Here is a 16263-nt window from a genome sequence, read left to right as displayed (position 1 = left end):
GTAGGGATGCTCATGAAATGCATCCCGACCCAACAAGGCAAGGAAATCCTCTTGGAGATCCACGCTGGCATCTGTGGGCTCCATGCAGCCCTGTGGTCGCTGGTCGGCAAGGCCTTTTGCTAGGGTTTTTACTGGCCAACTGCACTACACGATGTGGAAGAAGTCGTCCGCATGTGCAAGCGGTGCCAATTCTATGCCCGGAAGACCCACTAGCCAGTGCAAGCGCTTCAGACCATCCCCCTCACATGGACATTCGCGGTCTTGGATCTCGACATGGTCAGGCCTCTCAAGAAGGCTCCTGGCGGCTTCACCCGCCTGCTCAACGCGATGGAAAAATTCACCAAATGGATTGAGGCAAAACTGATCATGAAGCCCAGCTCCCAAGAAGCTATCAAGTTTTTTCTTGACATCGTCTACCGGTTTGGTGTGCCTAATACAATCATCACGGACAATAGGACCAACTTCACGGGCAAGAAGTTCTTGGATTTCGCTGACGGGTACGGAATCAAGATCGATTGGGCATCTATCGGACACCCTCACACCACTGGGCAAGTAGAAAGGGAAAATGGCATGGTCCTCCATGGACTCAAGCCTCGCATCTTCGACCAGCTCAACAAGTTTGCTGGCCGGTGGGTCCAGAAGCTCCCAGCCGTCCTCTGGAGCCTGAGGACAACTCCCAATCAATCCACAGGATTCACCCCATTCTTCTTAACTTATCGGGCGGAAGCCATGCTACCCTCTGACTTGGACCATGGCGCCCCAAGAGTCAAGGCCTTTGACCCCGACCGAGCCGCCGAGGCTCAGCGGGACACAGTCGACTTGTTGGACAAGGCCCGGGAGACGACCCTGGTCTGCTCGGCAAGATACCAGCAGACACTTCGCAGGTACCACAAGAAGAAGATTCGGGGAAGAACCCTTGAAGTTGGCCACCTGGTGCTGAGGAGAGCGCAGTCGAACAAGGACAAGCATAGGCTCACTCTGCCCTGGGAAGGACCGTACATGATTGCGGAGGTGGCCCGGCCAGGAACCTACAGACTGAAGGACAGCGACGACAACATCCTCGCTAATACTTGGAACATTGAGCATTTACGTCGTTTCTTCCCCTAAATTCAGTCCTTTCATACGCTTTTGTTCAAACGACGACTCCTACAGCGCCCCGGCCCAGGTACTCTCGGCCCGGGTCGCTCAGGGTCCCCATGAGACCACACCACCACGTACACTGTTACCCTCTCTTTCCTTTTAAAATCTCACGTACAGGAAGGAAACCTCCTTATGCTGAAAGAAAGGGTAACCCATTCCCCCAGCGCTACCTAAGTGATTTCTGTTGGGCCACCTAACCTACCGTGCCCTCATCACAACCTGCGGGAAACTAGCAGTTTACGCCACTCGGGCCAGCCCCAGGCTACACGCTGCAGCCTACAGTTAGCGAGGAGGTTAAAAAGGGAAATTGCGAAGGAAAAAGTCATTCTAGGAAACAAAGGGATACAGGCGGGACACGCTTCCCAAACATTGTTAAAACAAACATCAGTTAAAGTAACTGCAAACACTTATTAATATTCACTCGGGGGGCTTCTTTGAGCCTCCCGCGCTTAGCTTCTAAAAACAAAAGCTAATCACAAAACTTTCTACCACGACACCTCGTCTGCGTCGGCCGACGATGTGGACGAGAGCAGTCGCGTTGTAGGATTGACTGGAGGATCTCCCGGATCAAGATCCAACTCAGCTGGGGCAGCGCTCAACCTGGTTTCTGCAGAATGGACGCCACCTCCGCCCCGAGTCACTTCCCTCTCCATGCATCGAGCCTCCTTCACCCACTCCGCCCCGAATTGCTTCCCTCTCCAAGCTCTGTCCGAGTTCACAGAGCTTGCCGACGGACCACCCAGTTGCATAGCCCCTCCTGACTGCCCCAATGTCCAGGGTCAAGTAGTGCGATGCCATCAACGTCAACACCCCCGAGGCGCCATGTGGAAGACTCCGGCGGTGATGAGCCCCGCCACCTCGCCCCAGATCTGCGAGAGGTCGGCGACGAGCGCGCTCGACCCTGAATGAGGCCCGAGCACCTCCATAACCACCGATCACGCTGCGCCTCGAAGCTGTCCGAGCTCTTCTTCAAGGACCCTATTTCTCTCCAAAGAATCTGCCAGCGCCTGCACGTTCCATGCCATCAATTTTTTGGCACTGGTTAGCTTGGATTCGGCAGCATGGCAAGCATCTTTCGACCTCTGCAGCATGCTCTTTAGGAGACTATTCCTCGTTCCTAGCTTTAAGCATAAACAAAGCAAAGGTCAGAGGCCACAAAACGTGAAACAGAACCGAAGGGATGGGGGGAAAGAACCACTCACCAATCATTGTCGCCTCAATAATCTTGAGCCCCCCTTTCTTCTGGGACACCGTCACCTCCAACTCGGTGATACGTTGTCCCCTGGACTGAGCCTGCCCTTCAGCAAAAGCTCGGGCCACCCGCTCCGCTCCCAGCGCCGCCTGCTCCACACCCAGAGCTGACTGAGTCGTGGCAAGTTCCTGCTCGGCAGCAGTCGTGCGGCCGCGCTCGTGAAGCACCAACGCCCCACCGGCATCTAACTCATGGTTTAGCTCCACGACCCGTCACTGCGCCACCGCCTCCTGCCCAAGCCAAGCGTGCTCCTCCCGGAGGAACCGGGATTTGTCCAACAAAATCCTCTCCAAGTTCTTCAAAACAAGAATTCAAAAATGCCAAGTTAGGCTACCCACCGAAAACTAGGAAGGGGTCGTTAAGACTTACCCAAGCAATACTCAGCTATTCGCCGGACGCAGTCCACCGAGCGACCTTGACCCTATGAAGGGCTTCCTCGAGCCTCGACTCCATGGCGGCGAGCTCACCATAGGCTGACTACCTGCTTTGCTCGAGAAGATTCCAAAACATCACCAACCGCAACCAAGGTGCACAGCGACAGGGCGAGCGACGCTTACCCGTGACGGCGCAGAATCTCCTGGACGGACAGTGGCCCCTGAGGCGGAACACTAGAGCCCTCATCCCACCATCTCGCTAAAGGGCAAGGAAGATGGGAGGACCTCTCCTTTTCTTCTTAACGGAAAAACAAGCTCTCGCCGGTGAGAACGTTTGGCCGGAATGGTAGTTTTATAATGACACCCTAGCACCACACGGTGCACGACACCACGGTATCTGCAGGAAGAGGAAAAGGAGCGAACCGTCTCCCTCCTGTTCAAATTAAATTGTGACATGGAAAGGCGGCAGGCACGGTGGCACTCCATCAATCTCGGAAATCATGGCGGATCAGGCACCCCATCATCTTCCGTGACGTGGTAAGGACGCCCCCAACACGCGCCCCCAAAAAACTGCACCGGTACTCCAACTCCCCGGGTAAGCCTCAATAGGCCTCATCCTCATCCGATACATGCATTTAATTGCTCAATTTTTGAAATACTCAAAAACACCAAATGCACGCCGTCGGATCCCGACTCGGGAATCCGACTAACCAAGGTTTGAAAGCCGGTCAACGGAGGACTTGAGGCCGCCTCGCGTCAAACAGAGCCAGGGGAGAAAACGTAGATAAGCCCCAGCGGCCCTTGCCCGACCTACTCAGGCATCGATTCGGGTCATCTCGACCTTCTCGTTCGATTCGGACCTCGAGCCATGCCCACAGAATCTCCATCGAGGAGAGGCCAGCGGGCCACCTGAGTTAGTCGGACAACTCGAGCATTTGCTAGGTGGGTCAAGGAGCAGTGGAATACCACCTGTGGGCTATGCCGACCCCGTTATGAATGATGGACCCGGATTCCACTCGGACGCCTGGAATTTTGTCCGAGCACACCCGTTAGGAGCTCACTCAGCACGTCACTCAGGCCATCGAGGCAAGTGACGCTGACTCAACCCCTCCGATCGCAGAGATCGCGGACGGGGCCACCTCTATGCATGCATGCTCTTGGCATCACCGACTCAACTGTGATCCTTCATGACAAGGACCGCTGCGGGTCCGGGTACCATGTTTCCACTCGGAAAAAATGGAAAAACGCCAGCCCTGTGACAGTTCGTGTATTTGTAATGCTAGGCATATATTTTGTTAGTGTGAAATATGTGTTGGTTTGTATAAAGCTTATGTGTGTTTGTGTGAAGCTTTTGAGAATTTAAAGTGCCAGTAGAAGGGTATTTTTGTAATTACAGAAAAACCTAGGGTTGTTATTGTAAAATGTATTTGGATAGGAGGTAATTTCAAAATAAGTGAAGGGTAGTTTTGCAAACATATTTTCTTATTTTGTTCCTTGTAAAAAATATATATATATATTTATCCAAAAAGTTGCATTAGAAATGTATGTGTTGAATTGTGTAAAAGTTTGGGTAAAATGGTAAAATAAGGGTGTTTATGTAATTTTATAAAAGTACAAGTCCTTTTATGTAAAATAGGTGATTTACAAAAGTAACTTTCCAAAATTACTAGAGGCCAAAGGGTAATAATGTAAGTAATCATGACTTATATAGCATCTTGCAAACAGGCCCAAGGTTGTATGTAATTTACCCTAACAAGGACAAAAATTTTATAAAATTCAAATTAGTCCAAATCTTAAAATAAAACTTCATATTTTGAGTTTTGGAGTTCAAACCCTAAAACAAAGTTGTAGAGCTTGAAAAGTTGTACAACTTTTATTTTGGCCACATTTTTGTTTGAGCTCTAGAATAGTGGTTAAATTCTTCTTTACCAAGAGGTCCCTGTAATTCTCTAAAATTACAAATAAGTCCTTGAGAAACTGCCTTTCTCTTCCTCCTCTGGCGCTGCTCTGTTTCTGCTCTGCAGCCCGCCGCTATGCCGACCGCCCTCGCCACCTCCTGCTGCAAGATTTTCCACGTGCCGCCCCAGCGCTAACGCTGATCCAATCCTCTCCACCTCCTCCACAGTAGTCTTATCCTCTCCCCGTGCACTGCTCTTCTTCCACGCCTTGCTCCGCCTGCTCCCGGGCGCGCGCGAGCTCTTCCCATGCCCCGTCGACCTCGCGCTTGACCTCGCTGCGCGCCTGCACCACCTATGCCGGCTCACCAGCTCCGTCCTCGCACGTTTCACGCGCCACGGGCTCGCCTTCACCCCGTGCACGACACCGGGCCCTCTGCCCGCTCGCCGTGCTGCCGCACCTCGCCGCGTCCCTATCGCTGCTGCACCTCCTTCTCATTGCCTCCGCTACCGCTTGCCTCCACGCCACCTTCCTTCGCCTCTACGGACGGCTCAAGCCGCTCTCCGTCCCTATCCCCGTCGCCTCACTACACCCGCTGCTCTCCTCCTTTCCCTCCGCCCCTCTGATTCCGGCCGCCTCAATCATCGCCTCTAGATCCATGCTGCCGCCCTGCTCTTCCCCAGACTAGCGTGGTACTGCCCCTGTTCTCCCCCAGATTGGCGCTGCACCCCCGCCCCTGCCCTCCCCGGCCGGAGCAGCCCGCACCCTGAGCTCCGCCCCCACCGCCATGAACTTCCTGTTGGCCCTCCTCCTCACCCTCCGAACCCCAAAAATGGGCTCCTGGAGTGCTGCTCGACCCCCCCCCCCCCCCGGCGACCATCTGGTGAGGCGCCTCCCTGAGCTCTTTCCCCTGTACGAGATTCTCTTCTTTCCCCATGGAACCGACCCCCAAGCGCCTCCTCTGTTCTGTTTGTAGGTGATGGACTTCGTGCGACAATTAGAGCAAGCTCAGGGGGTTTTCTGCGAAGTCTAGACTCGTGGGAACAGTGTTGTTTGAGGACCCCTGTGTAAGAGTGCTCGTTATTTCATGTGAAGTGATGCTGCTAATTTGTAAAATCAATAGAAAATAGTAGGAAATTCCAAAAATTGCAAAACCAGTTTTTTTTAGAAACTAGAGTTTGAGCTCTACAACTTCTATTAAATGAGTTTGATATGAAATCAAATAGTTTTGAATCTATGTTAAATCTAAAGATAAGAGAGTGTAAAATCCATAGCTTCTACATGTTAACTTTATTGATCTTGATTTTTGGTATGCAATCCCTATAGATTAAGTATGATGTGATATGAAATTTAAGTGCCTTTGTGTTGTTTGGCTCAATTAAACTTTAAATCATTGCTTAGTAACAACTACTGAGTTGTATTACGTTTCTTAAGCTTTCTAAAATATAAGAGAACACCTCTTTTAATGATTTGTAGCTCTAGATATAGCTGTTTAAAATGTAGGTCAGAATCTGTCCAATTCTGGATAAAAATATTTCTTTACGTGGTTCACTCTGGTTAACTTTTGAATCACCTAAAATGATAATAAAATTATATAAGAAAGTTATAGATCATTTACTAAGCTTTCTAAAAAGTTAAAAACCATGTTTGTTGAATTAATATCAGTTTTTGGTCCATGTTTGTACAAATCCGCTTGTCTATTGTGCTAGTATAGTGTATCATGTGTTGCATTGTTGATAAGTTTGGTAGTGTTAACTCATATTTTTAATAGAGATGTGTGATGTTTGGTTAACCTTTATTCATATGGATGCTCATACCTTTGCTCTGGTCTTGATTACAATCTTGTTAGAGCCCCTTCCTATGTCAAGGTCCTAGTCTACCTCGTGTATCGACTACTTAGTTGATACACCTTTGTAACTAGGCTTAGCAATCGGCTACTAGTTCAGCCGATTTTCGATAGGCGTGACCCTATTGGCCATGAGCCTTTTGACTTCTTCCTTACCGGCAAAAGCCCCTCGGCCGATGTTAACCACCCTATCGGTCCGATCCGATGTTAGTGCCCTGACCGACCTGGTCCGATCTGGACAACCACGCTGGCTATGCGTCAATCGGTTGTTTGCTGATATCATCGAACCACTTAAACACTGATTACTCCGGTTAATACTCTCGTCAAGAGTCGGATAGGCACATCCAATAGAGAATGTAATTATCAGCTAAGCACAGCCAGTACAGCATAGGGAATCGGCTACTTGTGCCAATTCACAAATCTAATGCATGCGCACATATTAGCTCGGCCGATGTTCACACTATCAACAAGTTTACTAATGCACAATCAACTAGTTACATACCCTAATCGGCTAACATGCTGATGTTCATAGATCGACTAGTTTGCTACAAATACAAATCGGCTATGCCGATGCGCACAGTGATCAACTAGCCATCCGATTTAGATAACATATCAACTACACATAGTCGACATATCGGAGATGCACACACAATCTTAGAGTTCTGTTATTCACCGATCTAAGCCAATTCCAGTTATTTTCCCATAGCGGTCAAATATGGCCGGTCAATCCTTAGTTTTCCCATCCTTATCCACACACTGTTATCAGCTGATTTATCGGCTGAGAGATCGGCTATATGCTTACCGGTTACATACCCTCAACCACATCCTCCTTAGTCTAACTCCGCACTTATGGTCTCACCAACCTAGTTTAATATTAGTGTTCTGTTACACCTAATTCTTGAAATAGGCCTAACTTAGATAACCCCATCGGCTGTATAACAATTGATTGTTGTACTGGCGTAATCAAACCAACGCAACCACATCTAGTTACCTAAGATAACACTTAAGCACATCGTAGTTAGGCACAGCCAGTGCAGAGTAGGACAATCAGCTACACAGCTGATATGCCCCAGTAGATATAGGAGAACATTAAGAATGAAAACCGGCTACACAGCTGATCCACCAATCGGCTGAATACGCTGAGACACAGACCGTACGGATACATAGTTCGACTAGTCTATCAATACACCATCGGCTAGTTACTCGCATTAGTCAACTAGCTATGCCGATACATCACTCGACTAATTCTAACCGATGTATAAATCGGCGAATGTGCCGATACACTAAATCGGCTAGAAGGTCAAATCACCGATCGACTAGTTTTGCTAAAGCATGGGTCCGCTATGCTGATACGCACGCGATCAGTTAAGTATGCCAATGCTCACACAGATTAGTTAGGACCCAGCCGCTTTAGGAAACATCCCTCTGCTAAAGTGATCGATGTTTTCATCGATCAATTAGAAAACCCATGCACCTGTCAATCGGCTACCCAGACCAAAGTACACAACCTTGGATCAGTAAGATCGCACCGTCGACACGCCTCTGTTAGGCACGACCAAAGCACATCAGTCAGCTAAATCTGATGCATCCTCATCGGTTAAGGCTAAGACCTATACACCAATCAATTAGATAACCAAACATGCTACCTAATGAAGTTAGTATAGATATTTAGGGTAACCCACCCTGTTGCTTAACGTAACTAGTTAGTTTGGTTGATACCCGATAAATGACTGCCCAGTACAGGGTAGTTAGGTTGTTTGTCGAAATGTAATGTTCCTTTATTTGGATTGCAACTTTATCGTGAATTGAAATGAAAGCGTATGCATTCATTAAACTCCATCTTGCATATCATATAGATTCGACCACCCTCGCCGACGGAGATTACCAGCTAATCCCGGAACCAGAAGGAGGTTATTCTGAAGACCCCGGGAACTTCGTCACGGAATTATCTGAAGCCCTGAACCAAAGTTCGGAAGATCTTAACTTTACTGACTTCGGCCCCACCAATAAAGGCGAGCCCCGGACATAACCCTACTTTATTACACTGCAAATTATACTATTATATATATCTGTATGCATTAAGTTCTTAGGAGTTGTTTGGAAACCTTAGTTTCATAATTCCAGGAACCGATGTATTGAACACTAGTACTTGAGTCCGAATAGCTGCTCTGCTTATAGGACCGGTAGAAGTCGGGTGATTTCCTGTCACTCGCGCGACATAGGAATTGTAATGTTTACATTCCTGTTATCACTATAAGGATGACGGACGGGAGTTTGTGAGGTATCATGGTTGAGATGATACCCCGTCTGTGTTATTGAATTGGATAAGGTCGCGGTGTGTGGTAGCGGTGGTTAAGCGTTTGAAAGTACTAGCCACATGCCGTGAAATATGGTAAGCGGTAAGCCTAGTAACCGATCGGCCCGAGGAGTGGACATACCCCCCACCACATGTATTTGCTTCTTTTGGTTACTTTGTTCGACGTGTGGGAATACGTGTTGCTGGACAACCAGGAGTACGGGTTTTGTAGTCGCGCTACAGACGTACGTCCTACACTTTGGAAGTGCGTATGGTCCTGCAGTCGCTTGTGGTGGCAATGATCCACGAGTCGGAATGAAAGGCAAACGGTTGCTTCGGAACGACCCTTTGGTGTTCCAAGCGTGTGTGTTAGGTTTACCCTTGCAAGGTTTTGAATCTTGATTCAGGAATCATCCGCCTCTCACGATGAATGAGACTGCTTACCCCCTTTACCACATAGAGTAACAAGAGGAACTGTATGGCTATCAAAGATGATGTTTGGTTAAAGATTATACCATGCTTGCTTAGTTATAGGTGCTTATCTAGAATGAATAATCACATAGAACTTGAAAGCTAAAAATTGACATTAAGGATCTACTCTTTAATTCTTTTCAGCTAAAAACTCTACCCAAAGCTAAAAGTCTTCATAATTCTAGTTACATGGCTAAGTATACCATGAGACGGGTAAGCCTTGCTGAGTATTAGTATACTCAGCCTTGCTAGTTGCATGTTTTTTCAGGTGATATCTGTGAAGACCCTACTCTTCCCTTGCCTTGGCCCTGTGCTCTTCCAGATGATTGGTCCGTGGAATGGGATCCGTCCCCGGCCAGCACTGGTGATATCGAATGATGTCGTGCCCGGGCTTAGCATGGCATCCGTCTGGACGACGTGTTAGGAATCGTCGCGTATGTTTTCCGCTGCTAAGAACCTTAACTTTAACAGTTGTAATGTTTTCTCTAGATTTAAAATTTCATACTGCTTTTAGAACTCTTGTAATATAATTCCCTGTGATGTAACATATGATGGTGACTGTATCTCTGGACTCACCTTCGTGTGAGGTAACCTTATTGATCCTGTGTATCGGTGGTTTATCGGGACGTTACCCGACAGGCCAAGGGATTATACCGTTTGAAGCACGTTGGAGCCCTCGGAAGTGGACTCGCGTACTTGAGCCGGTATAATTCAGGTTGGTTCTGCCACAAGCCCCCGATCGAACTCACGGTCCGACACAGTAGTTACAAAACACTCCAGAATAAACATATTTTATTCCTAGCAAGTAAGTGTTACAAAATACAGTCGGCCCATTGCCGCTACAAAGTACAAAAACCCATTACCACCACAAGGATGGTAACGCTGGAGCCTCGAGGAGGGCTGCTACACGTGCGGGAAGCTTGGTGGGAACATCTTCCTCGCAAGCCTTCTTCTTGCACCCCCTCCCTCGAGGACAACCTGGCAAAGGATAACGGCGAGCAGTCCATCTGCGACCGCCGGTAGCCGAACTCCCACGCCATCTCAGACAATTGCGAGGAACTCTTTCCCAGCCTCAGCCGCCTAGGAAGAATGATCCTTCCGACGATGCGAGCTGAGGCTGAGACACACGGGGAAGCTGAACCTACTCGGGGCCCAGGCGGTACCCGTGGGCACGCACCGTGCTAGGAAGGGTCGAGGAGTTCCTCCCTGTACCCGTACCCGGCCGGTGGAAGCACTAACACATCCTCCGCCGGGAGCTGACGCCTCCCCCTTGGTCCCCCAAGATGCCTGAGGAAGCTGTCACACCCGATTTATAATAACATAAATCGAGCAATCATATATGCGCCAGGATCAAGTCACGCATATATACAACAGATTATCAAGATATCACAACACATGTCACGAATAAAAGCGTATAAATTATAAAATGAATATCTTTATTACAACTGAATCAAGAATTAGTTCAAGGAATGCGGAAGCGTAAAATGAATACATGAAGAGCTGGGCACCACAGGGACGTCGACTGGGAGACAAACGCCTAGAAGTCGTCGAAGCCGCTGACGTAGTCCTCCACGTTGCCAGGCACTGAGCAACAGTCGAAGATATCCGAAATAAAACAGAAAAGTAGAGAGGCAAGTGTGAGTACCAACTAGTACTCAACAAGTATAACACAGACTATGAGGCTCTAGGCTAGCTGACTCAACTGCATTAGCTTTTAGTCTTAGCAAATTTTATTAAAGCTAATTACTACAAGTGGATGAATTACCATAACCCAATTGCATAAGAAATTAATCAGTATTAATTAAGAACTACTGAGAACCATCCAAACCACAACCACCCGGGGAATCTCCCTAATCAAAGGTTGATAACCCCACTAATCAAAAGGAGGATCTGGGCCGCTCATGACTGTGAGCACAGCTGATATATCAGTTTTACACTCTCGAGAGGTTGCACAACTTTACCCACAAGTCGTGGGCTACGCTAGTTGTTCATCACACTTCCTTAGGTGAGATGGCTAGCAAGCACACTACGAGACCGTTACAAAGGACCACGTTGCTAAGGTGTAACCGCTAAGGATTCTGGATCAGCAACGATGGGGCCCACCTCCGGGGGTACAAGACACACAGCACAGACCAAGCCGGAGGAGCAGGGACCATTGAAGCTTACCACCCCTCTTGCCCACGCAGGTAAGTTACTCCCGAACCAACACGACCTAATTAGTAAGTCAAGACCGTCCCATTCCAGTCTTGTGGTTGCGCGGTTATCCCAGGTTGTCGCTCTATGAACCGGTCCTTATGGAGAGTGGCCAACCAAGCACTAAGCACCGTGCTGGCCCCCTAAACCATGTTTCTAACAAAAACATCTTTTAAGGACGCACAAACCACTCAAGCACACAGCACAGAGGGTCGGCTCCAGAATTAAGTTGCATAAGATCATTAATCAAATTAATTAAAAAGGACCAAGATTTGTTATAACGTAGCAACCTAGCACAACTAACCAAAATGCAACCCAAAGGATATATATAAAGGATATAAAGGTGGCTAGGAAGTCCTTATAGGTATACAGTATTAAAATGCAGTATGAAATTATATTTAAAAGTGATAGAAGGTTCATGTTATACTTGCCTTCCTCGTACTCTCCGGATGCTGCTCGAACTGCTCGGAAGAAGGCTCCTGGTACTGCTCCGGTGGATCGACGTCTATTCACGATCGTAACAGCAATACATGGGCCACACACGCACACACATGCAAACAATAGCAAAATATAAGAAACAGTACACCAATACAATAGAACAGCACATAAAACTGGCCTAGAATTATTCTACGCGTTACAACGATCGCGTGGATATAAAGAACGCCTAAAACGGAGCTAAAACGCGAAAACTACGCTTAAAACAAGATCCAGGGACCTATTTGCGAGAAAACTGGACTTCCAGGGGGTTCTGTGCGAAAACTGGGGACCTAAATGTAATTAAAGCATAGACTCGGGGTCTAACGCGCTAAAACACATGGCATGGACGGCGGGTTCAAAAACTAGAAAGCTCAGGGGCCTAAACGGGTAAAACAGGACCGAACTGCAATTACTTTTGTACTAAGGTGGACCGCGGGTTGATTCCAGGAAAACGCAGGGACTCTTTAGCAAAACTACCAAGCCGAACCGATACGTTTTAATCTGGGCCGCCGGATCGAACATCTACGGCCCAGATTAGATCCTAACAGCGAAGGGGTACGCGCGATTTGGGTCCCTCGGATCTGGATCCAACGGACGGCATCCAACTTAAACGGTATCTAATCCCCGTCGTAGATCTTGAATCGGACGGCTCTAACTCCTTCCTACCCCGAACCGGTACGCGCGCCTATCAGCCTTCGGATCTGAATCTGACGACCCTCACACGACCCAGGCTAGATCTAATCCGAAGCGTTGGACTCAGATCGGGTGGCCGGGATGTCTTGGGAGCTCGGGTGGCGGCGGGCCTCGCCGGAGATGAACTCCCCGCGGCGGCGCTTCACCGGAGACAGGCTAACTTCATGCTCCGGGCTCGGATCTGGACGACGTCAAGCCCTAGAGGTCGAGCACGACATGGGAAACTCATCTAGGCACTACAGAAGGCGAGAGGGGGCTCGGTTAGGTGATCCCCACGACGGGGCGGCTCGGGGCGGCGGACACGCCGGCGTGCGCGCGCTCCGAGCGCTACAGAGGCCTAAATGCTACGGCATTCGGTGCAACATGACCAGGGGAAGGGAGTGGAGCTCACCAAGGGGCTGCGGTGCCTGGAGCGTGGCGGAGGACGGCCGACGGCGAGGTCCTGCGGAAGCAATGCTCGGGGTGATCGCGGATGGGCCGAGGTGGGGCTGCTTCAGGTCTGCTGGTCCCTCAAATCGAAGCGCACGGGTCCTGCAGAGGTGCTCAGGGGGTCAACACGGCCAAAGGCCCGACGACGGCGAGCAATTGGGGTGGCGGAGGCCATTACCGACGTGTGTGCTCGGTTTGATTCCCGTCGCAGCAGACGTTCCCGGCCCAATTGCCGGCTTGGAGAAACCCTAGACGACGAGGCAGATCTCTTGCAGGGGTGGCGGTGGCCTGAGGTGCAGCGGAGCAGCCTGACCACGGAAGGCCGAGGTGACCGGAGCGGAAAAGGAAGAGGCGGCGGCACTGGAGACCTTCGGTGGCGACTAGGGTTAGGGCACAGGTAGGCACAGGTGGGTGGAGGCTGCGGGGCCACTTAAGGACGGGGGTCGAGGCCTCGGCGTGCGGGCCCAGAGGGGAAGCTCGCCGGCGGTTTCGGAGGTCGTTGAGCACCGGAGAGAACAGAGGAAGGGGAGAAGGGTGCCGACACGCGGGCCCGGGGCGACAACGAGAGAAGGGAAAGGAGGGGAGCGCGCGGCCGATGGGCTGAGCCGGCCGATGGGCTGGTGGGGAAAAGAGTGGGCCGACGTGGCCCATGCGGGGAAGGGGAGAGGGAGAGAGTGTGCTGGGCCTCGGGAGAGAAGGGGGGAGAGGGAAAGGAGCCCAAGGGAGAAAAGGAGAGTGGGCCGGGCTGCCTGGTTTTATTCCTTCTCCTTTCCTTTCCCATTTACTCAATCTATTCAAACGAAACCATTTGAATTCAAATACATTTGAATTCAAAACAAACACACCCCACACAAATAAAATAATGCTCCAGCATGAATGCACAAGCAAGTTGATCCTACAATAAAATTTTAATTTCTTGCGTTGAAAAATTACTTTAAATGCAGGATAAATTAGGAAAACGCTGGAAATTTTATTTGAGCCCAAATAATTTCATTAAAATTTAGGGACATTACCTTAGGGTGTTACAGAAGCCGCGCCACCTGCCCGATGGAGACGGTGCCCTGCCTGCGCACCCACTTAGCTCGATCACCTAAGCAGAACGCTTGGAGGATCAAGCTTGGGAACAGCCCGAGTGGACAGCCTCGCCCGCGCGCTGTCCCTTACAGCTCGCAAGCATTCTTCTAGCACCAGATGCTGAAGGAACCACCGGCTCCATCAGGCGGACGCACACAGGCTGAAAGCAACTCCATTATTCAAGGCAAGGCTCTCTCACGACTTAGGTTGGGGACGAGTTCAGAATGAGGCTCTAGAGGCCTCCATTTATAGCCGCTCAGGTGCCCTCCTGTCCGGCGAGCTAGTTTCACCGCATGGCGCACGGCTCCGCCTCAAAGAAGGGAATCCTTCACAAGAGGAGCAGGGGGAGCACCACCGCAGCAGGCCGACGTCACTGGTCATGCAGCCCTCGATATTCTACGCTGGAGACACGCAGCTGGCGCCGCTATGGCGCACTTATTACACGGACTAACCGGGGCAACCCCAGTGGACTCACGGTCACAAGGGGGGATCCCTTGAATGCTGCATCTCTCTGCAGACGAGACAGAGCGATGCGATTCCTCACCCAGCGCGAAGGTACAGGGCAGCGAGAAATAGTGCCTTCACGATTAAACAAATCGTGAAGCCGCTAGGGGCCCTCTGAGGGGTCCAGGGACCCGGGGGTCCCAGCGGGCCCACTTCTCATTGATCAGTCCAACGCCATGCCTGGAACAAGCGCCCGTCTGCATGAGGCGACAACTTCATCTGGGGTGCCTCGAACCTCGACCCCAACTGACAAACACGGTCCGGATGACCAAGGCCCATATCCCCGACTCTGGGAACGGTCAAAGGCCAGGTCGTACCAAGGCTCTAACTGAGGACTCCGACTGCGCTCCGCCCTGCACATGCCCACCTCCCCGACCGACAGGCCGGTCAGGAGGCCAGGCCCGGCGTACCAGCGGGCCCTAGGAGTAGGTGTAGAGGATAAGGATGAGCCTCGGGGTCAACTTGTCGTACAGGGACAATCACTCCCTCCATGGGGATTACAATCCCCTCTGTTGTGGTAGCAGACCGCCACTATTCTACCTGTCTATCCTCGCGAGGGGACGGGACGCAACGTCATCATGATACGGTCGGCACGCCCCCATCACGATGGAGTGACCGCACGAGGTGCCAGGGATGGGGCGTGATAGCCGTACTGTACCTATTAACGCCCCCACGACCTCCGACCGACGGAGCATGACGCACAGGGACAAGACAAGATGCTCGCAGGACTCAGACGGTGGTTGCCGGAAGACTCCGACTGATGGGTTAGGCGGACCCGACTGACAAGGCTGACGACCCCGACCGGCAGGGTCGGGTCTTCTGTCTTTCTATCCTTTCACCCTTAGTTCCCCTGTCATCCGCCTAGGAAGGACAAGCAATCCGACATCCATCTCATTGGATAGCAGATAATGCACCACATCTTTCGCTCTTCCGCTGAAAGCTTGTAACTTACCAACTCTCATGAGCACCTGCACTCAAACCATACATCCGACTGACCCCACATCTTCCGCTCTTCCGCTGAAAGCTTGTAACTTACCAACTCTCACGAGCACCTGGACTCAAACCATACATCCGACTGACCCCCGACTGGATGTAGGGCATGATTGCTTGAACCAGTATAAATCTTGAGTCATTATGTGCTAGGTTATATCTGATCCTGAAGCGCGATACACACTTCGAGTAGGTTTAGCTGCCGGCCATTTTCGGAACCGACGGATTGTGTTATGTCGTAATGTGCTTCTGAAAAGCCAGTTAACTAATTGTGGTGGTGTCATGGACTTATTTGGTTGTAACTTATTTGTGGAATAATTCTATCATTTGTTGTTCTGTGACGAAATAGTTCTGTGTGGCGTGAACATGTAAGATATGGCATGTGTAACGTCCAGAAAAGAACACGTGGACCCATAGTGAAACGCCACGTGGCCCAGCATGGGCATAACACGTGGGCAAACGGGAAAATGGCACGTGGACGATCCAGGAAAGGATACATGGATAAACAGGAAATTGATACATGGCAGAACCAGGAAAGGACACGTGGGCAAACAGAAAACTGACACGTGGGTGAACCAGAAAAGGACACATGTACAAACAGGAAACCAACACGTGGCAGAATAGGAAA

General features: G+C 50.2%; 1 protein-coding gene across 1 annotated transcript; it reads left to right on the top strand.

The window, feature by feature from the left end:
* Positions 1 to 273: 273 nt before the first annotated feature.
* Positions 274 to 1107, top strand: LOC112892549. The gene has a single exon (XM_025959689.1). The coding sequence runs from the start codon at positions 274 to 276 to the stop codon at positions 1105 to 1107; it is 834 nt and encodes a 277-aa protein (XP_025815474.1).
* The last annotated feature ends 15156 nt before the right edge of the window (positions 1108 to 16263 follow it).

This window comes from Panicum hallii, chromosome 5, assembly GCF_002211085.1.
Source record: "Panicum hallii strain FIL2 chromosome 5, PHallii_v3.1, whole genome shotgun sequence".
NCBI classification, from domain to species: Eukaryota; Viridiplantae; Streptophyta; class Magnoliopsida; order Poales; family Poaceae; genus Panicum; species Panicum hallii.
The sequence above is the reverse complement of the archived record's forward strand: the minus strand, read 5'-3'. Positions and strand labels throughout refer to the sequence as shown.